The following is a 24,610-nucleotide window of genomic DNA, read 5'->3' as shown; positions in this document are numbered from 1 at the left end:
CTGGTTACCAGTCTTTTTGAATAAGGGATACTCAACCTGTATTTCCCTGCTGTGGTAATTTGCTCTAATGAGCTGTGAAAATAAGGAACCACTGGAAGTAAAAGCAGTTGCCTAGAGTCTTGCATCTTATCGAGCCCTTCTCATTACCATCCCCTTCTCAGAACAACCCTAAGAGTGCCTGGCACGAAGTAGACACTCCATATTTATTTAACAAATGATTAAGGGAATAAATAAGTACATTTTATTATATAGGAATAATTATCCCACTTTATGGATGTGGCGACAAAGGGTCAAGTCAGCACTGTGACTCTTTTCCAATTCCTTTTGTGGAATTAGGATTCAAACTCAGGTCTGAGTCCAATGTCATACACACTTTAATACTATCCCCTTAGAAACTCTGAACTTGTAATGGGAGTTTGGGGATGCATGTGTTATGGGCCCAGCAGAAGATGTTAACAGGAAACATGACTCACCCAGATCTGGCTTTTTGAGCCAGTCCTCAGCTTCTGCATAGTTTGCTGCTAACAGCTAGCATCTGCAGATTACCCTCAGACACTGGAGGGAGCTGGTAGTATCTGGGGGTTTTATGTCTCACCTCATTCCATAATCCTGGATAGCCAAAGACAGGCTGATGTAGAGCACCAAAATCCAGCTCCTTTGTGTTTGAGGCAGGAAAAACTCTGAGGTGTGTTCTTTGTTCTAGAGCTTCCGGTGTGATCAGGCTGACTGTAGGACTTCTGAAATCACACTCTTGCTTGGCTTCTTCCCATTCCCTGTCCTTCATCCCCCACTCCTTTACTGTTTTTTTCTAGGAGCCCCCCACCCTTTTTTTTTTGAGACGGGGTTTCACTCTTCTTGCCCAGTGCAATGGAGCAATCTCAAGGAGCCCTTTCTTAATAAGTCATTTGCATCCAAATCTTTGGCTCAGGGCCTGCTTTTGCAAGACTCCACCTAAGACTCTCACTGACTCTTCAGATTATTAAAATGGTATGCACACTTGTAGACAGCTAAGGATTCTGTCTTAGTCTTTTTATTGCTATAACAGAATATCTGAGACCAGATAATATATGAGAAAGTAAGCCAAATGCAGTGGCTCATGCTTGTAGTCTCAACTTTTGGGGAGGCCGAGACTAGAGGATCACTTGAGGCCAGAAGTTTGAGACCAGCCTTGGCAACATAGTGAGAACCTGTCTCTACAAAAAGTTTTTTTAAATTATCTATACATGATGATGCACATCTGTAATCCTAGCTACTGAGGATGCTGAGGCAGGAGGATCACTTGACCCCAAGAGTTTGAGGCTGCAGTGGCACAATGACAGAGCAAGATCCTATCTCAAAAAGAGAGAGAGAGAGAAGAAAGAAAGAAGAAAGAAGAAAGAAAGAAAAGAAAGAAAGAAAGAAAAAAATGTATTTCTTACAGTTCTGGAGGAGGCTGAGAAGTTCAACATTCAGGGGTTGTATCTAGTTTGCTTTGGGTGAGGGCCTTGTGCCTCAAAACATGGCTAAAGATATCAGATAAAGGCTAGAGGCACCATAACGTGGCTAAAGATAAAGGTCTAGAGGGGCACAAGAGATAGAACCAAACTGCCTTTTATAACAGACATTCTCAGGATAACCCATTAATTTATTAATGAAGAAGCCCTCATGACCCAGTCACCTCCTAAAGGCACTGCTTCTTAATACTGTTATATTGAGGATTAACTTTCTTCTCTATTTTTAAATTTATTTTGGATGGATGGAGAGAGGGAGAAAGAGAGAGTCTCCTATATTGCCCAGACTGCTCTTACCTCCTCCTGGGCTCAAGCAATGCTCCCTCGTCTGCCTTCCAAGTAGCTGTGACTACAGGTGTGTGCCACCACACCCAGCTAATTTTTGTTTGTTTGTTTTTGTAGAGAGGAGGCCTCACTATGTTGCCCAGGCTGGTCTCAAACTCCTGGGCTCAGGTGATCCTCCAGTCTCACCCTCCCAAAATGATGGGATTAGAAGTGTGAGAAACTGTGCCCAGCCAGAGTTAAGTTTCTATATGAATTGCAGAGGGGACAAACATTCAAACCATAATAAATAACTAGAAACCCGCTTAAACTATGCTATGTCATTTAGTGGCAGCAAAAGTCCTCTCTGTTTTTCTGAGTGAAAACACCAAAAAGAGAAGTGGTTCATGGGGGAGGGGAAGCCCGCACATCATTGCAGGCTTCATTTGGTCCGGTGTGTCTTACCAAAGACATAGATACCACCTCAGTTTCGTAGACTTTTTAATCATCTATGTAGTGGAGAACCAAAGATGTCTAATCATTGCATCCAACTAATGACAGGAGATTTATAGAGTTTAATGCTTAGTAAGTGCTTAATATAAGCTCGACTGTTATTTTCAATTGTATTTACCAGTTTTTTTTTTCTGTTAGCCCTTCTTGTAACTCTGCAAAGTACCAGAATAATTTCTATGCACAAACTTTTCAATAAAGGTACTCACAGATACTTTATTATTTATTTTAAGATATCTAGAACCCAGTCTTCAGTTTTTTCCTATAGGTCTAGACTTCAGGTAAAGACAATAATCAACTTTTGCCCCTAAAACTTTGATGGCTGTATTCATAGACAAAATATTTATTTTATCAAAGGAAGAGGCCAGATGTGGTGGCTCTGTAATCCCAGCACTTTGAGAGGTCAAGATTGGAGGATCACTGGAACCCAGGAGTTCAAGATCAGCCAGGGCAACATAGTGAGACCCCCATCTCTACAAAAAAAAAATACGAAAAAATTAGCCAGGCATGGGTGGTGCGCACCTGTGGTCTCAGCTACTTGGGAGGCTGAGATGAGAGGATTGCTTGAGTCCAAGAGGTTGAGGCTGCAGTGAGCCAAGATTGTGCCACTGCACACAAGCCTAGGCAACAGAGTGATACCCTGTCTCAAAAAAAAAAAAAAGAAAGAGCTTGAGTTTTACTTCAAGGGTTTACAACACAAGAATGACAAGTAAAAAGCAACAGCCCAAAAATACTGTGAAAGTGGTTGTTAACAAAACTAGAAAAGACATGTCCATTTATGACATATTTTCCTTAGGTATCATGAAAAAAGTAATATATAAAAATTATTATTTAACAATAACCACTTTTTTTTTAAATAACAACCACTTTTTTAAAGGAGGATACAGTTAACCTTTGAACAACACAGGTTTGGGGCGCAAGTGAAGTGTCATGATCTCTGCTCACTGCAGCCTCAACCTCCTGGGCTCAAGTGATGCTTTTTTTTTTGGAGACAATGTCTTGCTCTGTCACCCAGGCTGGAGTACAGTGATGCGAATTCCCCTCACTGCAACCTCTGCCTCCTGGGTTGAAGATTCTCCTGCCTCAGCCTCCCGAGTAGCTGGGATTATAGGTATGCACCACCACACCCAGCTTATTTTTGTATTTTTATTAGAGATGGGGTTTCACCATGTTAGCCGGGCTGGTCTCGAACTCCTGACCTCAGATAAACTGCCTGCCTTGGCCTCCCAAAGTTCTAGGATTACAGATGTGAGCCACCATGCCTGGCCAAGGGTCTACTTTTACGTGGATTTTCTTCCATCTCGGCCACCCCGAGACAATAAGACCAACCCCTTCTCTTTCTCCTCCTCCTGGCCTATTCAATGTGAAGATGATGAGAATGATGATCTTTATGATGATCTACTGCCACTTAATGAATAGTAAATATATTTTCTTTCTTATGATTTTCTTAATAATATTTGTTGCTCTCTAGCTTACTTTATTGTCAGAATACAGTATATGTAGTATATATAACAAAATATGTGTTAATTGACTGTTTGTGTTACTGATAGGGGCCTTTCAGTCAACAATAGGCTATTAGTAGGTTTTTTTTCCTTTTCACTATCTCCAGTAATGTCTATAAGCAAAGTAGGTAAGTTTTTGAGGCATCAAAGGTTATACTTGGATTTTGACTGCATGGGGGGTTGGCACTTCAAACCCCATTTTGTTCAAGTGTTGAGTATCTAAGGAAATGTAAGGACACCTATTTGGTAAAAATTAATTATTAAATTTTAAAATTAATTATTTAAATTAAAACATTTTAAATAACTATAACATAAAATAGGGAGTGATGTGTACACACTGAGAGCCACCTCTCTATGGTAGAATATAGTAGGGTCCAAAAGATGGTAATTTCCATGTTATAAGTGAAAAATTGTTTACACAATTTTTTCTTTTTTCTTTTCTTTTTTTTGACACAGTCTCATTCTGTCACCCAGGTTTGAGTGCAGTGGCGCCATCTCTGCTCACTGCAACCTCTCCATCTCCCAGGTTCAGGCAATTCTCCTGTGCCTCAGCCTCCCAAGTAGCCAGGATTACAGGCATGTACCACCATGCCTGGCTAACTTTTGTATCATTAGTAGAGACAGGGTTTTGCCATGTTGGCCATGCTGGTCTGAAACTCCTGTCCTCAAGTGACCCACCTACCTCAGCCTCCCAAAGTGCTGGGATTCCAGGCATAAGCCTCTGTGCCAGCTGTCATTTTTGATGATGATGATAATGATAACTTTTGAACAATTCTAAAATTAATTTTCCAAAACACTTTTTTAATATATCAATTAGCCAAATAGTTCTTCCAGTGATCAGTTTACCTCAAGCTGACAGCCAGGCTCCATCATCCCTTTCACCAACATGGTCTAGGGTGAGACCAGCCTTCTGGTCTGGGGGAGTCAGAGGAGTATTATGGGCTCCATTCTTCTTCTATTTGGCCAGGCCACATAGGTGACAGTTGGCTCAGGCGCCACATTTTTCAGTCCTTAGAAGGACACAACAGCATTCCCACTATTGGCCATGGTTGGCAGTGGTAGGGAAACACAACTGCTTATGATCTGAGCCTGTCTCACCTCCCCTCCTACCCTTCCACTCCCAATCTACCCCAAAATTCCTCTCCTCTCTCCCTGTATAGGGCTTCAGAAAAATGCCAACTGAAATGGTTTTTAACAAATTGATTTTCCACAGACTGTTTCTCTTCTTTATTTACTCCCCTCCCATGCCTTGGGACAACGATTCAGATATAGTCTTCCATATTTGCTTCTTGTGTGATGCAAATATATAATGCATGTGTTTATATATGGGGGTTCTTTTTTTGTTTTTTTCTTTTTGAGACAGGGTTTCACTCTGTCCCCAAGCTGAGTGTAGTGGTGGCAATCACAGTTCACTGCAGCCTTGACATCCTGAACTGAAGTAATCCTTCCACCTTACCCTCCCAAGTAGCACCACTGTGCCAGGCTAATTTTTTATTTTTTTAATTTGAGACTGGGTCTCACTATGTTGCCCAGGCTTGTCTCAAGCTTCTTAGCTCAAGCAATCCTCCCACCTCAACCTCCAAAAATGCTGGGATTACAGGCATGAGCCGCCACCCCCACCTAGTTTGTTTGTTTGTTTTTGAGACGGAGTTTCGCTCTTATTACCCAGGCTGGAGTGCAATGGTGCGATCTCGGCTCACTGCAACTTCCGCCTCCTGGGTTCAAGCAATTCTCCTACCTCAGCCTCCCGAGTAGCTGGGACTATAGGCTGCGCCACCATGCCCAGCTAAGTTTTGTATGTTTAGTAGAGACAGGGTTTCACCATGTTGACCAGGATGGTCTCGATCTCTTGACCTAGTGATCTGCCCACCTCGGCCTCCCAAAGTGCTGGGATTACAGGTGTGAGCCACCTGTAACTTTTATACCACAGATTCTCAGTCAATCACGGGCGACCAACTCTTCAAACTTTGTTTAAATGAGGCAAATGCTGAGCTGCAACCAATCCGGCTGTTTCTGCCTCTGACTTCCATTTTCTATACGTCACTTTCCTTTTTCTGCTTCTAAATGGTATCCAACCATGTGGCACTCCCAGAGTCGCTTTGAATCTATTCTGGTTACTGCAGCTGCCTGGTCCTAGAATCACTTTTGCTCAGTTAAACCCTGTTAAATTTAATCTGTCTAAAGTTTTTCTTCTAATAGAGTGTGAGGGGAAACCCCTACATATCTGGTTACAGAAGCGTTCTATGTAAGAGTAGAAATTTTAAAACTTTTGTTTTTCTTTCAGAGTATCACCCTCCAATTTGTTCAGCTGAGGTCCTACAAGTCTTCCCCCAGATACCCTTGCTCCACTGTTTGGAATTACCCAAACCTGCCACAAGGCTGTCCTTCCTGGCTCCCAAGCCTGGAAACCCACGCCCCACCCACCAATCGAGAGAACCACTACCCACCCACCTAAACTCAGCTCAGGCAAATGCCTTCCCTAACACCGCCCTGATTTTTTGTTGTTGTTCCTTGAACATTTTTTTGAAAAATTTATTTTTTGTTTTTTTATTCAATTTTTGGATTGAGACAGGGTCTCACTATGTTGCCCAGGCTGGTCTCAGACTCCTGGGCTCAAATGATCATCCCACCAGAGCCTCCCAAAGTGCTGTGATTACCGACATGAGACACCTCGCCCAGCATGAACAAAATTTCCTATTGCCAAGTTCTTTGTGCACTTATCTATGCTATATTATCAGGACATATTTTAATTATTTGAGTGCCTATCTGTCCCTTTGCTAAACTGAGATGATTGGGAGCAGTGATGTGTTTCTTATCCTGTCAGTACTTAGAACTAGCTAACTCAGATTTTTGGTCAAATAAACAAATGTACAAAGCTGACCATCATGTATAAAACTATGCCTTGAAAATTTTAAATACGTTATTTGTCATTCAAAGTATAGTTGGCCCTTTGTATCCAGGGGCTCCACATCTGTGGATTCAGCAAATCATGGATCAAAAGTATTGGGGGAAAAAAGGGGATGGTTGTGTTTACTGAACATGTACAGACTTTTTCCTGTCATTATTCCTTAAATAACAACTATTTACATAGCATTTACATTATATTAGGTATTTTAAGTAATCTAGAAATGATTTAAAGCATACAGGAGGATGCGCATAGGTTATATGCAAATATTATACCATTTTATAGAAGGGACTTAACTATCCATGGATTTTGGTGTCCAAGGGAGGGTCCAGGAACCAATCCCCCATGAATACCAAGGGATGACTATATATCTATTCCTTGCTAAAATATTAAATCCTTCAGATACTTTTGCTCCCTCTTAGAGTCTGCATACTCCTCATGACTTGGCCCATAGGAAAGAGCTCTGGCTAAAATATAGAAGGCTGGCCTCCCACTAGACAGCTGTGTCACCCCAACTATATCATTTAACTTCACTGAACATCAGATTCCTCATCTGGAAAATGCAGATCACTGAGGCCCCTTACACTATAAGACAAACTCTATATACAAGAGGTTCACACTTTTTACCAAGTGGCACTTGAAGACTGTTTACCTGTTTAAAAATAAAGGTGTAATAGTGGGAGTAAGATATAAGACACAACACATCAAGTTTTATGATTTATTTAATTTCTGGAACAAATATAAACCAGATTAACCACAACTATACTTTATCAAATGTATAGGAAGTAAATATTCCTTATATGACAAAATGCTTCATCTGTTATAATAAATTTCCAATAATCCTATCAATTATATTTCTAAAAATTTCCCCCAAATTCTAAGCAAAGTATGTAAATTAGAAGTTAGCTTAAACCTGCATAACTATCTTATCAAACTTTGAGTGCAAGAGATTGAAGAGTTCAGATGTGACCAAGATGTTGGTTATGAGAATTCTCTGCTCCCTCCTAGAGCTACCTGCCCACGTACCTCAAACATGGAGCAGCACTCCAAGTAGAATTATAAAGAAGATGATGTCTATGTTAACATTATTATAACCCTAAATTTTGTGCATAAAGTGAGTAAGCATAGCAATATTAAAAAGTAAGCAAGCAGAATCTGGAATTCATCCAATCCAAATGTGGCATCTTCAAACCTGAAAAGAAAAGAAAAAGGTTAGCAAATTAATTTATTTTATTCAGATTGCAGATCTCAGCACCAAACTTGTCTAACTTCTACTGTGTAGATTACCTTTTTAAAAGAAGTAACTGCAGACAGTTCTCCAAACCCATTACAAAGAGTATATCCAGTTAGTATATCCCATTGGTGCTCCCAAAATCTTAGAAAAAAAATGCTGATATGGTGTTTTGGTCAATGATGGACTATATATCTGACAGTGGTCTCATACGATTACAATAGCATATTTTTATGATACCTTTTCTACGTTTAGATAGACAAATGCTTAACCATTGTGTTACAACTGCTCATAGTATTCAGTACAGTAACAGGCTGTACAGGTTTGTAGCCTAGGAGCAATAGGTTATACCATATAGCCTATGTGTGTAGTAGGCTACAACACCTAGGTTTGTGTAACCATTTCTCAGAACATGTTCCCATCATTAAGTAACACATGACTATGTTAGAGTTCAGGTCCTGGCTCTACAATTTAGTAACAGTGTGACTGGGCAGATCATCCGCCTTCCTGATGCTCTCCCAAATCAATTCCCTGTTCTGGACTATAACAGGATATTTGAATGGGTTTTCAGCATCAAGGTATCCTGGGCAGTAGAATTTCATGAAAAACTGGATCTTATACCTCTGGACTCCAACTAAAGATGCAGAGAAGTCCAAGTTCCTCCCTCTCTCTTGCTTCTAGATCTCCTTGTGCTTACATCTATTACAGTATCATTATATCAAGTTATAATAATCTGTTTCCTTTTATCTCCTCTAGTGGCCTGGGAGCCTCTAACAGGCAAACACAGTCCCCACACAGGAATGGGACATCTGCAGAACTGTGTAACTTCTCTCGTCTGTCTGAAAAATAAAACAGCTATTATACAAAGGAAGAGGGTGGTTCATTTTTGAAAGCCCTCTTCTCAGCAAAGACGTCCAATGTGGAAATGGCAGAAGAAAGATGAAAGCCTTGCAGGTAATGTGGGTAACCACCTGCCTCTATCCTGCGATACCACACTGGCAGTCCTTTGCCCTCACTGTAGAGTCAGTAATGTGGCCACAGCTGGGGCCACATACCTTTTTCATGCCACGCCACAGGAGAAGGGAATGTGACCCTATAGGATTCCTCTTTGCCTGCTAAAATGCTACTCTGTCAATGTTCTCCACATAGTGAGGGTTATGTTAGGGCTGTATATAAATAGTCCCCAGGGAAACAAAAAACATCTAATTAAGGTCAAGAACTTACCTCCATGATGCTGGTTAAATGTTTCGATCTATGAAAAAGACAATGGAGAAAGAAAAAGGAAGACATTAAGTTTTACTTTAAAAATACCATGTACTATTTGTTTACATTGTGTTAAAACAAAAAACACCATGTACTAACAAATGTGTAAAACTATTAGAAGTAAAGTTGGCAAAATAGGCTGCTGTTCCTATCCATGAATACCTTGTTTGGAGCTACACAGCAGGAAAAAGCCCTGCCTACTAACCTCAGATACCAATCCAGCCAGAGAGTACTGGAGGAGTCCAGGATTATAGGATGCTAGGATAGCAGGACTTACAAACAAAGGCCTATACCTTCCTGAGATGCTCGTTAGTGCTAAATATACCTAAAGCTGCCACGAAAGCCGAGGAAGTCAGTAGGTAAGAAGTGTTAGGAGTGCATATGTATTCGTGCAACTGCTGCTGCTGCTCCCTGCTCAATTGCAGGGAAACTGCTGGTTCAGAAACCATGCTGTGCAGCAGTCTCTCAGCAGGTGTCACTAATCTGATCTTTAAGCACATTCTCTGACAATCCCAATATGCAGATTTTTTTTTTATCAGATGGGATGGGACTCATTCAGGGCAGTATGGCCATAGACAAATTTTTTTTATATCAAAGCAGCTTTATGACATCACTACTCATATACAACTTTCAGCAGCCTACAAAAGAACGTAAGACTTACCCCACTTTACTGTCTTGGGTGTTGAGAAAGTCACATGGCTCACACGGCAGGCATACTCATCTTTTTCACTGGGGGTAAACTCGGTGTAGTACAAGAGATAGAAAGACCAGTCCTTGCTGAAAGACAAGTCTGAATGCTCCACTTTTTCAATTTTCTTTCCATTCTTCAGTAAGTCAACTTCAATGTCAGATGGATGAAACCCAGACACATAGCAATTGAGGAAATTTGGCTTTCCATTCTCTGCCGGATGACGTGAGTAAACCTGAATCTTTGGAGCATCTGAAAACATCAGGAAAAGACAAATGAATATTAATTACCAGGGTATTTCAATTGGGGATAACTTGGTCTCAAGCTAGATTAGGCATCATGTGTTTACCATTGATCATCAATTTATCTCCCAATTCCATTTCAACGCTGGCCAAATGAGCTTCCACCTTCCCAACAAGCCACCTCCATTTTGAGGAATAAATATGACTTGGTATCTTTCCCATGTAATTCCTCTATACATGCCTTTTTGTTTTTTTCTAGTAGATTTCTAGCAGTATCTTCTGTCACTGGAGATTGTGCTGCATTTTTAAGAGCCTTTTTCTGGAGGCTCTCAAGGACTTCTGATGGCTTCTCAGCACCCATAGCATTCCTTAACACATCCCTCAAGAGTCTACATGATTTGGCCCCAAGCTACTTTTCAAACTTCATTTCTCAGTTCATAATAGCCCCATCAAATTACTCATGTTATTGTACTGTTTCCACCCCTTCCATTTTTTTTCTTATGCTTACTCCTTTCTTTTTGGTTTCTGCTCCTGCCTTGATCTACACCCATCTGATTTTCTAAAATGTATTAAGTGTCTAGTAGAGTGCCTGGCACATTGCAATTGCTCTATAAGTGGCAGATGATATTACTGTTACCTCAGGTTCCTAAGTGGATTAACCCAAGGTATGTTCTTATTTATTTATTTTTATTTTTTTGAGATGGAGTCTCATTTGCCTCGGCGGGAGTACAGTGGTGAGAGCTCAGCCCACTGCAAATTCTGCCTCCCAGGTTCAAATGATTTCTTGCCTCAGCCTCCAGAGTAGCTGGGACTACAGGCACATGCCACCACACCTGGCTAATATTGTATTTTTATTAGGGACAGGGTTTTACCATGTTGGCCTGGCTGGTTTCAAACTCCTGACCTCAAGTGATCCACCCTTCTTGGCCTCCCAAAGTCCTGGGATTATGGGTGTGAGCCACCACCCCCAGCTAACCCAAAGTATGTTCTTAACAAACAGCAAAACTTCTTTATTTCCACTTAAGGTTTATATGCCAAACCCCTCTCTGATTTTGTACCTGATTTCATGAGCTAGAAAACAAAGAAACAAAACCAAAATGCATACAAAAGCTGGCAAATAACCTTAAATGGTTGATTTGGACCCAATAAAACACAATAGGGATAGGTGAGGACTATGGCAAATGGGACAGAGCATACTCTCCATTATGATCAAATGGAATAATGCATGTGACAGTGGGATTTGCATTTTAATTAGCATCCACAGGTGATTTCTGTAACTAGCCAGGTTGGGAATACATTGCCTAATGTTATAAAACCAGTGCTTCCAAAGTGAGAGGCATCACTAGACCAACCATGGAGAAGTAGGAAGAAAATATTATAAACTGTATTTTTCATTAAAAATGAAGAGAAGTGTTAGTGCGACTAAATATACAGATTGGTACTAAATATATGTGTATAAAATTCTTTTAAATATACATATATTCAGGGTACATGATCACTAAAAGGCAGCTACTCCTCCATGTCTGGGAGGTGGTGGAGAGAAGGAGTACCAGGTCACCTAGACCAGATACATCTTTCTAGAAACACCCTATCATCAAGGAAAGGCTACTAGCCCCATCAAGAAGTAGACTGGGGATCCTGATGAAGAGGTGATTTTTTTCATAGCATGAAAAGCTAAGAGAGCTCTTTGCATTTGAGCTTCTAATAATAAGAACATAATAAATACCACAGGGGTCAGAGCACAGGTTCATCCTGCCTGGAATTCTCCATGAGGGAAGGCAGCAAGATTTTGTGAGAGCATCACTGTAATCTTTTCTAAGAAGAGGACAGTTATCAGACAGGCTGAGTTTAAATTTGGGCTCAACCAGTTACTGGCTTTGTGACTTTTGGAGAGTTATTTAAGTTTCCAAAGGTTAACTGAAAAATTAGTTTATGCCCCAGTAAAACAAAACAACACCCACACACAGGACAGAGGGGAAAATAGACCTTCAGGGGCAATCCCCATTACATATTTCTCGTGGTATCTTCCAGAAATGGTCTATGTATGGCACGGATTACTTTGGAAAATTTCAAAATAAGATTTTCTTTAAAAACATCAGTGTTATTTTTTAAAACAACATCTAACATAGCTAGCAAATCCAATAATGGTGATGACATATACATTATTCTTTATTTTGTAAATAAATTGTATTCAAATTAAATGTAATTTTCTCATGATCAAAACATTCTGCCTTTGATCATTTTTTTGCCAGGGAAAAGGTGAGAGAGCTTAGTGTATTGCCAGGTATTTAGAAAGTGCTCAAGATCTTTGGTGTCTTCAACAGTCTTGGTAACCATCCTGTATTATCTTTATTAATGGTTTTATAACTCCCCTGACTTTGACAAACCTTCACTTTTTCCTTTTGTTGTTGTTGTTGTTCTTGTTTTTGAGATGGAGTCTCGCTCTATCACTCAGGGTGGAGTGCAATGGTGCGATCTCGGCTAACTGCAACCTCCACCTTCTAGGTTCAAGCCATTCTCCTGCCTCAGCCTCCCGAGTGGCTGGGAATTGGCACCCGCCACCACGCCCAGCTAATTTTTGTATTTTTAGTAGAGACAAGGTTTCACCATGTTGGCCATGCTGGTCTCGAACTCCTGACCTCAGATGATTCACCTGCCTCGGCCTCCGAAAGCACTGGGATTACAGGCGTGAGCCACCGTGCCCGGCCTTCTTTTTCTTTTTTAAGAGACAGGGTCTCGCTCTGTTGCCCAGGCTAGAGTGCAGTGGCGCCAGGATAGCTGAAACTCCTGGGCTCAAGAGATCCTCCTGCCTCAGCCTCCGGAGCAGCTGGGACCCCAGGCGCAAGCCACCACACCCAGCTAATTTTTGTTTTTATTTTTTGTAGAGACGAGGTTTTGACATGTTGACCAGGCTGGTCTCAAACTACTGACTTCAAGCAATCCTCCGGGATTACAGGCGTGAGCCGCTACGCCCAACCCCTTCACGTTTTCAAAACTGAAAGTAAGAGGCACAGTACAACTTGGAAAGAACCCGGCAAAGCGCCAAAGCGCCAAAGAGGAAACCCTCTGTAAGAAAAGACCACAGGGCCCACGGCCGCCCAGTTTCCTCTGGAAAATCTCATGCAGAAGGCAGGCGTGTTTCCGAAAAAACAGACGGATTACAGCTTTTCAAAAGGCACTCGCACCCGCAAAAGGCCCTGATCAGGCTTGATTTCAATCTTGATTGCTGCCATTTATCTCCTATGTAATTAAGTTTCTTAAAACCTCAGTGCCTCAGTTTCCTCATCTGTGAGAGGCAGAAAATAACCATAGTAGTTATCTACGGCGGAAACTGCTTTGTAACACAGCCATGCATTCTACAAACTTCGCGTGCTGTCTCCTTGCCACAGTGTGGCCCCACATAGACCCGGAGGTGCCAGGGCAGGCCAACTTAGCGGGCGCCTAGACGACCTCCACAGCTCTCCGGTCCTAGGAAAGCAGAGCCGCAGCGGACTGGCTGACCCGGGCGACGCCTCCCCCAGACCCAGGCGCCTCTCCGCGCGTTCACAGCCCTCAGCTCCGCGTCTTTGGGACTAGCCTACCCGTCCCCACTCCAGCTGCTCTCGCGTAGCCCGAGGCGAAAGAGCGGAAGAGAAACTTCCCCCCCACCTCGGCGCTCTGACGCCTACCAACGCCCTAAACTTCGTCCCTGCCCTCCGGACCCCGCAACCAAAGGTCTCCCCTGCTCCCCGCCGAAAGGAGCAAGAAGCGCGCGTCCCGGGGGCGCACCGCCCCCCGCCCCGCCGCGATTCCCAGGCCACCCCACAGCTTCTCCGGAGACCGAGCCCTGGATTAGCCCCCCCGAGAGGCCACGAAGGAAAACTTGGAGGGAGGTAACGGAACGAGAAAGCACAGAGAGGGCTACAGAAGGTAGGGGCGGGAGGGGAAGGACCAGCGTCGGACCGGAGGAGAGACTTACGCTGAATAGCCTCCAGGCCAGACAGAGAGAGTAGCACGAGCAGGGCTACCACCACGGAGCTAGCCATCTCGACCTAAGTGTGGTCCGCTGCAGTAACACCCGCGCGACTCGACGCCTCTATTTATGGTATACGGAGTCGAGCACAGCCAATCAGGACAAGGCCGGCAGGGACAGCCAATCAGGACAAGGCCAGCGGGGACCGTCACCGGTCTCCAAGCCAGCGACGCCGTGCCAGGTTAGAGAAAGGGACTTTCCCGTTTTCAGTTTCCTTTTCTTAAAATCTCGTGATGTTTAGGAAGGCATGCACTGGATTGGATGAATTTGCTGTCTGTACATTGGCGACCTTTGATCTGGGGTGCGCACCCTACCTTGGGACACGAGGCGCTCATTCTAGGACTTCAGGCTGGAGGCACCGTAAGCCCGCTTTGCAAACAGGCCCTAGAGATGCTAAGTGACTTGCTAACGGTGCTCCAGCCAGTTAAGGGATCGGACCTTCTTCACTTTTAATTCGTGGAAACTGAAACCCAGCAGCTTTTCTTTGAATGCTGCCTGGCAGAATGAGAATTTCGATTTATAACTACAGCCCGGGAATTCACTGAAGGGTTTCTTGATTCTCTGGGCAAGAAAAATAGTCCCAGAAGCATCCTGAGGGCAGCTCAGAGAAGGTCCTAGCGAACGAGGACCTTTCTTGCTTCTTGAATCCCTTCAGGAAAAAGTGTTTGGAAAGTTCTGTGCCAAGCAGTTCCTCCCTGTGTCCTCGCAGTTTAGGTAATTTTCTTTGTTCTGTTGATTTGTAGGGGAAAAAACACCTGACCACTGACAGTAAAAGCAGCAACTGCTTAGGACTTTGGAGCTTCCAGAGACCTTCAGGTACATCATCTCTTAGTTTCCACCCTAGAACAGGGCCTGACACATAGTAGGTACTCAGTAAACTGGATGGATGGATGGATGGATGGATGGATGGATGGATGGATGAATGGATGAATTAGTGAATACATAAATAAACTGCAGGAGGAAATAATTATCCCAGTCATTTTATGGACAGGGGAAACAAAGGCTAAGAGACTAGAATTCAAACTCTGGCCTGATTCCATTGGCATTCATATTTTAGACACTGAAAGACAAAGGGCTCGGAGATTTTAGTGAGAGTTTGCACTGCATCTGCCTTGGTCCCTGCCAAGGACGTTAAACATGACAGGCAGACCCATTAAGAAAACCCACACTCTAAAGAGACCATAAATAAAGTGCTGCCATTTCGTGGTGGGTGAGTCCAAAGGTCTTTTCTGAGAGGAACAGTGAGAAGAAGAAGTGGACCGTGGGGATGGGGAGCAGCAGAAACCTTGGAAATTACCATGGTTTTCAGTTGAAAGGATTTGCCTAGCTTCCCCAAGGAGCACAACAAATACCTTCTGGGTTTCTTTTACATATTTTTAGGCTTTTGATAATCCTTATTGTGGAGGCCATGCCTAAATTAAGAAAGTAGAATGTTGTCCATGAACCTAATTAAATGAGATAATGCACAGAGAAAGCCTCCCAAAATGCCTGGCACATAGTAAGTATTCTATAGTGTTTAATAAGTTCTATAATTATTAATATTATTTACCTAGTTTTTCTACCAGCCCTTTCAATAACTAAAATATAAGAATAATTGTTGGACCGGGTTCGGTGGCTTACACCTTTAATCCCAGCACTTTGGGAGGCCAAGGCGGGTGGATTACAAGGTCATGAGTTCAAGACCAGCTTGGCCAAGATGGTGAAACCTGTCTCTAAAAAAAAAAACATTTTAAAGAATAACTGTTATGCATAAATGTATGAGTTAAGACCCACTCTTGCTTCCTCTCTTCTCCCCCTTTTAAAAACTCATCTAGGGCACTAAAGGTCTGAACTGTTAGTATTGAGTTGTACTAGAAAAGTGCCTTAGAAGTTTAGCAAAAGACAGGGCTATTTTTGCCTCTAATTTCTTATTTACTACATCAAAGACAATACTGTAATTTTTTTTTAATAGAGCCTCACTTTGTCACCCAGGCTGGAGTGCAGTGGCACTATCTTGGCTCACTGCCACCTCTGCCTCCCAGGTTCAAGAGATTCTCCTGCCTCAGCCTCCCAAGTAGCTGGGACTACAGGTGCTCACCACCACGCCCGCCTAATTTTTTTTTTCTTTTTTTTAGTAGAAATGGGGTTTCACCCTGTTAGCCAGAATGGTCTTGATCTCCTGACCAATGTGTTGGAATTACAGGCATGAGCCACCACACCTGGCCAAAAAATACTATGTTTAAAATCCATTACAGATAGATTCTGACCTACTCACTTGGAAAACCAATTTAAAAAGCAATTAAAAACAGTAACAGAGAAAAGTCTATTTTTCAGTTTTCTGTATTGGGGAACACCTCTATTTTTCTTGAATTTACCGTTTATGTCAGATTTTGAATAGTGAGGGTGAAAATGATATATACAACCATTTGTTTAAAAACAAGAGCACTGTTTGCTTATGAGGGCAAATTTTGGAAGTCTACAAACATGATAATTTCCTTTTTTTAATTTTTAATTTTTTGTGGAGACAGAGCCTTGCTATGTTGCCCAGGCTGGTCTCAAACTCCTGGTCTCAAGTGATCCTTCTTCCTCAGCCTCCCAAAGTGTTGAAATCACAGGCATGTGTTATCATGCCCAGCCACAAATATGACAGTTTAATAGCTTTATCAATAGTGCAATTAACAGATTAAAAGGGGCCTTTTTTCACCTATAAAACCTTACAATTTTTTTGCAATGAACACTTATTCAAAATAGTAAATGTTGGCAAGAATTTAGAAGAACTGCGCTTTGGGAGGCTGAGGTGGGTGGATCACTTGAGATCAGGAGTTTGAGACCAGCCTGGCCAACATGGTGAAACGCCATCTCTATTAAAAATACAAAAATTAGCCAGGCGTGGTGGTGGGCATCTCTAATCCCAGCTACTCAGATGGCTAAGGCAGGAGAATTACTTGTACCTCGGAGGCGGAGGTTGCAGTGAGCCGTGATTGCGCCATTGCACTCCAGCCTGGGTGACAGAGCAAGACTCCATCTCAAAAAAAAAAAAAAAATGGAAACTACTTCAATGGCTTTTTATAAAATTAAACATACACTGACCATAAGATCCAGCCACTCCACTGAGAGAAAATGAAAGCATATATCTATACAAAGACTTGGACATTAATGTTTATTGAAGCTTTATTTGTGATAGCTGAAAACTAGGAACAATCCAAACATATATCAACAGATAAATGAATAAACCTATTGGAGGATATATCCATACAATGAAATATTATCATCAACAAACAAGGAATAAATTGTTGATATATGTAACATGGATGAAATAATCATGGTAAATAAAAGAAGCTGGACAGAAAAGAGCATATACTATATGATTCCATTTCTATAAAACTCCAGAAAGGGCAAACAAATCTGTATGACAGAAGTAGATGAGTGGTTTCTAGAGGGCAAGGGGATCATCTAAACATGAGGAAATTTTAGGGTTGATGGATAGGTTCATTATCTAGAGTTTGGTGATGATTTCTCAGGTATATTTTAGAACTCATTGTATACTTTAAGTGTAATGTATGTCGCTTATAAATATTTAACAGGACATAGCCAGGGGGAGGTGGAGCAAGATGACTGAATAGAAGCCTCCACTAATCTTGCTCCCTGCAGGAACACCAAATTGAATAACTATCCACACCCAAAAAAGCACCTTCATAAGAACCAAAAATCAGGTGAACAATCACAGTACCAGTTTTAACTTTGTATCACTGCAGGAGGCATTGAAAGGGTAAGACAGTCTTGAATTGACAAACGCTATCTCTCCCCCATCTCCCGTGGCAGCCGCCTGGCAAGGAGAGAGAATTTGTGCTTCTGGGACAGGAAAAGTGCAGTGATTGTCAGACTTTACATTGGAACTCAGTGCTGCCCAGTCACAGAACAAAGTTGCACTGGGAAGAACTCACCCAGGGCCCATGGAGGGATCATTTAGACCAGCCCTAGCTAGAGGTAAATCATTCATCCCAGCAGTGGGAACCTAAGTTCCAGTAAGCCTCACCACCATGGGCTGAAGTGTTCTGAGGTTCTACATAAACTTGAAAGTCAGTGTAGACCACAAGGATGGCAATTACTGGGCAAGTCTTGGTGCTATGCTGGGCTCAGAGTCAGTGGATGTGGGGAGAACACAACCTAGTGAGACATCAGCTGGGACGGCAAAGGGATTGCTTGCACCACCCCTCCCCCAGCCCCAGGCAGAACAGCTCAAAGCTCAAGGAGAGACTCTTTTCCTCTGTTTGAGTAGAGGAGAGGGAAGAATAAAGATGACTTTGTCTTCCATCTTGGATACCAGCTCAGCTGCAGTAGGATAGGGTACCGGGCAGAGTCCTGAGGCCCACATTCCAGGCCATAGTTCCAAGCTGACATTTCTAGCCACACCCTGGGCCAGAAGGGAACTTGCTGCCTTGAAGGGAAGGACCAGTCTTGGCAGGATTCCTTACCAGCTGACTGAAGAGCCCTTTGGCCCTGAATAATAAGAAGTAACCAGGGAGTACTGTTCGTGGGCTTTGGGTAAGACTCAAAAACATGCTGGCTTCAGGTATGACCCAGCACATTCCAGCTGTGGTGGCTATGGGGAGAAATTTCTTCTGCTTGAGAAAAGGAGAGGGAAGAGTTAAGGGGACTTGGCCTCTGTGGGGTTAGAATACTAAGTGGGCTCTTAGGGTCTCTGATTCCAGGCAGGGCTTTGGCTCTTGGATAGCATTCCTAGACTTGCTCTGGGCCAAAGGGGAGCCCACTTCCCTGAAGAGTAAGTCCCAGCATTCACCACGAGCTTACTGAAGAGCCTATGGGCCTTGAGTATACATCAGCAGTAGCCAGACAGTACTCACCACAGGTCTGGGGTAGAAGTGTCCACGGGAAGAGACTCCTCAGGTTGTGGAAAGGGGAGGGAAAAGTGGGAAGGACTTTGTCTTGTGGTTTGGGTGGGAGTTCAGCTGAAGTACAATAGGGAACCTGGTAGATTCCTAAGGTTTCTCACTCCAGGCCCTGGCTCCTGAAAAGCATCTCTGGACTCACTCCAGGCTGGGGAGAACTTGTCACCCTGAAAAGAAGGACATAGGCTTAGCTGGCTTTGCGACCTGCTGATTTTAGAGCTAGAGCCTTGAGTGAACATAGGTGGTAGCCAGGCAGTGGTTACTGTAGGCTTTGGGCAAGACCCGGTACTATGCTGGCTTCATGTCTAACCCGGCACAGTCCCAGTGGTGGTGGTCACAGGGGTGTTTGTGTCACTTCTCCCCCAACTCTAGGCAGATGATCACAAAGAGACAGACTCTATTTGGGAGAAAATAAGGGAGGACAATAAGAGTCTCTGCCTGGTAATCCAGAGAATTCTTCTAGATCTTATCCAAGATCACGAAGGCAGTGCCTCTATGAGTAATCAGTGTTGTCAGCAGTTTAAAATAATAAGTTGTAAGATATTATTTACAAACTTCATGTTAACCCTAAATCAAAAAACATACAACAGATTGTGAAAGAGATACAGCACTTCTGGGCTTGGTGTACCCTCTAATGCAGATACAGCTGCAGTGACCAAAAACTTACATCATAATACCTAAGTTCCTTTGAATTCCTGGAAAGCCTTCCCAAGCAGGACAGATACAAACAGCCCAGACTGCAAAGACTATAATATTTAACTCAAGGCCAGGCATGGTGGCTCGCGTCTGTAATCTCAACACTTTGGGAGGCCAAGGCAACTGGATTGCCTTACCTCAGGAGACCAGCCTAGGCAACACTGTGAAACCCCATCTCTACTAAAATATGGAAAATTAGCTGGGTATGACAGCATGCGACTATAGTCCCAGCTACTCAGGAGGCTGAGACAGGAGAATTGCCTGAACCCAGGAGGCAGAGGTTGCAGTAAGCCAAGATCACACCACTGCACTCTAGCCTGGGAGACAGAGGGGGAGTCTGCCTTAAAAAAAAAAAAATTAACTCCGACACTGATAAACATCCACAAGCATTAGGGCCAGCCAGGAAGACATGGCCTCATCAAACGAACTAAATAAGGCACTAGAGGCCAATCCCAGAGAAACAGAGATATGTGACCTTTAAGGCAGAGAATTCAAACTAGCTGTTTTGGCCAGGCACAGTGCCTCACGCCTGTAATCCCAACACTTTGGGAGGCCAAGGCAGGTGGGTCACTTGAACTTAGGAGTTCAAGACCAGCCTGGCCAACATGGTGAAACCCTACATCTACTAAAAATACAGAAATTATCTGAGCATGGTGGCGTGCATCTGTAATCCCAGCTACATGGGAGGCTGAAGCAAGAGATTTGCTTAAACTTGAGAGTTGGAGGTTGCAGTGAGCCAAGACCATGCTATTGCACTCTAGCCTGGGCATCAGAGTGAGACTCTGTCTCAAAAAAAAAAAAAAAAAAAAGCTGTTTTGAGAAAATGCAAAGAAATTAAAGCAACACAGAGAAATAATTCAGAATCCTGTTGGATAAATTTAACAAAGAGATTGAAATAACTAAAAAGAATCAAACAAAAATTATGGAGTTGAAAAATGCAACTGACATACTCAAGGGTGCATCAGTCTCTTACCGGTAGAACTGATCAAGTGGAAGAAAGAATTAGTGAGCTTGCAGACAGGCTATTTGAAAATACAATCAGAAGAGACAAAAGAAAAAAGAATGAAGCATGTCTACAAGATCTAGAAAATAGCCTCCAAAGGGCAAAGCTGAGAGATTGGCCACGGCCAGGTACAGTAACTCACACCTGTAATCTCAGCACTTTGGGAGGCTGAAGGGGGCAGATCACAAGGTCAGGAGTTCGAGACCAGCCTGGCCAACATGGTGAAACCTGGTCTCTACTAAAATACAAAAATTAGCCAGGTGTGGTGGTGGGTGCCTATAATCTCAGCTACTCAGCTGCCTGAGGCAGGAGAATTGCTTGAACCTGGGGGATGGAGGTTTCAGTGAGCTGAAATCATGCCACTGTACTCCAACCTGGGCAACAGAGTGAGAAAAAAAGTTACTGGCCTTAAAGAGGAGGTAGAGAGAGAGAAGGGGTAGAAAATTTATTCAAAGGGATAATAACAAACAGCTTCCCAAACCTAGGGAAACATATCAATATTCAAGTACATGAAGGTTATAGAACACCAAACAAATTCAACCCAAAGAAGACTATCTCAAGACATTTAATAATCAAACTCCCAAGGTCAAGGATACAGAAAAGATCCTAAATACAGCAACAGAAAATAAATAACATACCATGGAGCTCCAATATGTCTGGCAGCAGACTTTTCAGTGGAAGCCCTACAGGCCATGGGAGACTGGCATGGCATATTTAAAGTGCTGAAGGAAAAAACATTTTATCCTAGAATAATATATCTGGTGAAAATATCCTTGAAATGTAAAGGAGAAATAAAGACTTTCCTAGACAGACAAAAGTTGAGGGATTTCATCAACACCAGACTTACCCACCAGAATGCTGAAGGGAGTTCTTTAATATGAAAGAAAAGGACATCAATGAGCAATGAAAAATCATTTGAAGGTGTAAAACTCACTGATTGAGGGGAGGGGTGGAAAAAACTCACTGGTAATAGAAAGTACACAGAAAAAAACCAGAATATTATAACACTGTAATCATGGTGTATAACCTACTCATATTTTGAGTGGAAAGACCAAAAGGTGAACCAGTCACAACTAATAACTATAAAAACTTTTCAAGACATAGTACAATATGACATAAACACGACCACAAAGAATTAAAAAGCTGGGGGACAAAGTTAAAGTGTAGAGTTTTTAATTTTTTCTGTGTTTCTTTACTTACGTAATCATTGTCATTGGTTTAAAATAATAGGTTGTGTTATGAATATACCAAAAAATAAAATAAAATAATGAGTTATAAAATATTAAATGCAAGCCTTATGGTAACCTGAAATTAAAAAAACAAAAAAACATACAACAGGGGCCAGAAGTGGTGGCTCCAACCTATGATCCTAGCACTTTGGGAGGCCAAAGCAGGCAGATGGCTTGAGCTCAGGAGTTCAAGACCAGCCTGGAAAACATAGTGAAAGTGCTGGTCTCTACAAAAGCACTTGTCTCTACAAAAACAAAAAAAATACAAAAAATTAGCCAGGCATGGTGGTGCTCACTTGTGGTTCCAGCTACTTGGCAGGCTAAGGTGGCATATCTATTGAGCCTGAAAGACAGAGGTTGCAGTGAGCCAAGATTATACCACTGCAATCCAGCCTGGGTGACAAAGCGAGACCCCTATCTCAAAAAAAAAATCCCAAAAACAATGTACAACAGATACGTAAAAAGTAAAATGCAAGAAATTTTTAAATACTACCAGCGAAAATCACTTTCACAGAAAGGAAGACAGGAAGGAAAGAAGGAAGAAACAGATGACCACAAAACAACTAGAAAACAAATAACAAAATGGTAGGAGTAAGTTCTGTCTTATCAATAGTAACATTGAGTGTAAATAGATTAAACTCTCCAATCAAAAGACATAAAGTAGCTGAATGGATTTTTTTTTTTTAAAAAAAGATGCAGGACCCAATGATTTTTTGCCTACAGAAAACACACTTCACTCATAAAGACACACATAGACTAAAATAAAAAGATGGAAAAACATATTTCATACCAATGGAAACCAAAAAGGATCATGAATAGCTATACTTATATCAGACAAAATAGATTTCAAGACAAAGAAGGTCATTATATAATGAAAAGAGGTCAATTCAGCAAGAGTATATAACAATTGTAAAAATGTATGCACTCCAACTGGAGCACCCAGATATGTAAAGTAAATATTATTAGAGCTAAAGAGAGAGATAGGCCCCAATACAAGAATAGCTGGAGAGTTCAACACCCCACTTTCAGCATTGGACAGATCATCCAGACAAAAAAAAATCAGATTTAATCTGCACTATAGAACAAATAGATCTAATAGATATTTACAGAACATTTCATCCAATGGCTACAGAATACCTATTCTTTTCCACACATGGATCATTCTGAAGGATCGACTACATGTTAGGCCACAAAATAAGTCTTTTTTTTTTTTTTTCAGACAGAGTTTCACTCTTGTTACCCAGGCTGGAGTGCAATGGCGCGATCTCGGCTCACTGCAACCTCCGCCTCCTTGGTTCAGGCAATTCTCCTGCCTCAGCCTCCTGAGTAGCTGGGATTACAGGCACATTCCACCATGCCCAGCTAATTTTTTTTTTTTGTATTTTTTTAAAAATTTTTTATTGCATTGTAGGTTTTGGGGTACATGTGCAGAACATGCAAGACAGTTGCATAGGTACACACATGGCAGTGTGTTTTGCTTCCTTTCTCCCCTTCACCCACTTTTGGCATTTCTCCCCAGGCTATACCTCCCCAGCTCCCCCGCCGCTGGCCCTCCGCTTTTCCCCCCAATAGACCCCAGTGTTTAGTACTCCCCTCCCTGTGTCCATGTGTTCTCATTTCTCATCACCCACCTATGAGTGAGAATATGCGGTGTTTCATTTTCTGTTCTTATGTCAGTTTGCTGAGAATTATGTTCTCCAGATTCATCCATGTCCCTACAAACGACACACACTCATCATTTCTGATTGCTGCATAATATTCCATGGTGTATATGTGCCACATTTTCCCAATCCAGTCTATCATCAATGGGCATTTGGGTTGATTCCAGGTCTTTGCTATTGTAAACAGTGCTGCAATGAACATTCGTGTGCATGTGCCCTTATAGTAGAACGATTTATAGTCCTTTGGATATATACCCAGTAATGGGATTGCTGGGTCAAATCGAATTTCTATTTCTAAGGCCTTGAGGAATCGCCACACTGTCTTCCACAATGGTTGAACTAATTTACACTCCCACCAACAGTGGAGTGTTTTCTCCACATCCTCTCCAGCATCTGTTGTCTCCAGATTTTTTAATGATCGCCATTCTAACTGGCCTGAGATGGTATCTCAATGTGGTTTTGATTTGCATCTCTCTGATGACCAGTGACGATGAGCATTTTTTCATATGATTTTTGGCCTCATATATGTCTTCTTTCATAAAGTGTCTATTCATATCCTTTGCCCAATTTTGAATGGGCTTGTTTGTTTTTTTCCTGTAAATCTGTTTGAGTTCTTTGTAAATTCTGGATATCAGCCCTTTGTCAGATGGGTAAACTGAAAAAATTTTTTCCCATTCTGTTGGTTTCCAATTCACTCTAGTGACTGTTTCTTTTGCCGTGCAGAAGCTGTGGAGTTTGATTAGGTCCCATTTGTCTATTTTGGCTTTTGTTGCCAATGCTTTTGGTGTTTTGTTCATGAAGTCCTTGCCTACTCCTATGTCCTGGATGGTTTTGCCTAGATTTTCTTCTACGGTTTTTATGGTGCCAGGTCATATGTTTACGTCTTTAATCCATCTGGAGTTAATTTTACTGTAAGGTGTCAGGAAGGGGTCCAGTTTCTGCTTTCTGCACGTGGCTAGCCAGTTTTCCCAACACCATTTATTAAACAGGGAGTCCTTTCCCCATTGCTTGTTTTTGTCAGGTTTATC

The 24,610-nt window shown here is 42.2% G+C and overlaps 2 protein-coding genes across 6 annotated transcripts in view; one reads left to right on the top strand and one right to left on the bottom strand.

The window, feature by feature from the left end:
- Positions 1-7,372: 7,372 nt before the first annotated feature.
- B2M (beta-2-microglobulin) lies at positions 7,373-14,147 on the bottom strand. Of its 2 annotated transcripts, XM_002753411.7 has the most exons (4): positions 14,051-14,147; positions 9,824-10,102; positions 9,124-9,151; positions 7,373-7,860 (listed from the first exon to the last, which is right to left on the bottom strand). In XM_002753411.7, exons 1-3 carry the CDS (start codon positions 14,115-14,117, stop codon positions 9,138-9,140), a joined length of 360 nt encoding a protein of 119 aa, XP_002753457.2. In that variant the 5' UTR covers positions 14,118-14,147; the 3' UTR covers positions 7,373-7,860; positions 9,124-9,137. The 2 variants fall into 2 exon arrangements, with proteins under 2 accessions (XP_002753457.2, XP_009003602.1); XM_009005354.5 differs by lacking the exons at positions 7,373-7,860; positions 9,124-9,151 and having other exon boundaries at positions 9,786-10,102.
- Positions 13,777-24,610, top strand: part of PATL2 (PAT1 homolog 2) — a 46,425-nt gene continuing 35,591 nt past the window's right edge. For 2 of the 4 annotated variants that reach the window (XM_002753410.6, XM_078334149.1), the window contains exons 1-2: positions 13,777-14,285; positions 14,848-14,920. The gene's annotated coding sequence lies outside the window, so the exon portion shown is untranslated. Of the gene's footprint in view, positions 14,286-14,847; positions 14,921-18,537; positions 18,629-24,610 lie in introns of those variants that run through there. The other 2 variants (XM_054239569.2, XM_054239570.2) reach the window with 2 other exon arrangements.

The sequence above is a fragment of the Callithrix jacchus genome, chromosome 8 (assembly GCF_049354715.1).
Source record: "Callithrix jacchus isolate 240 chromosome 8, calJac240_pri, whole genome shotgun sequence".
NCBI lineage: Eukaryota > Metazoa > Chordata > Mammalia > Primates > Cebidae > Callithrix > Callithrix jacchus.
Note: the sequence above shows the minus strand (reverse complement) of the source record. Positions and strands in the feature narration are given on the sequence as shown.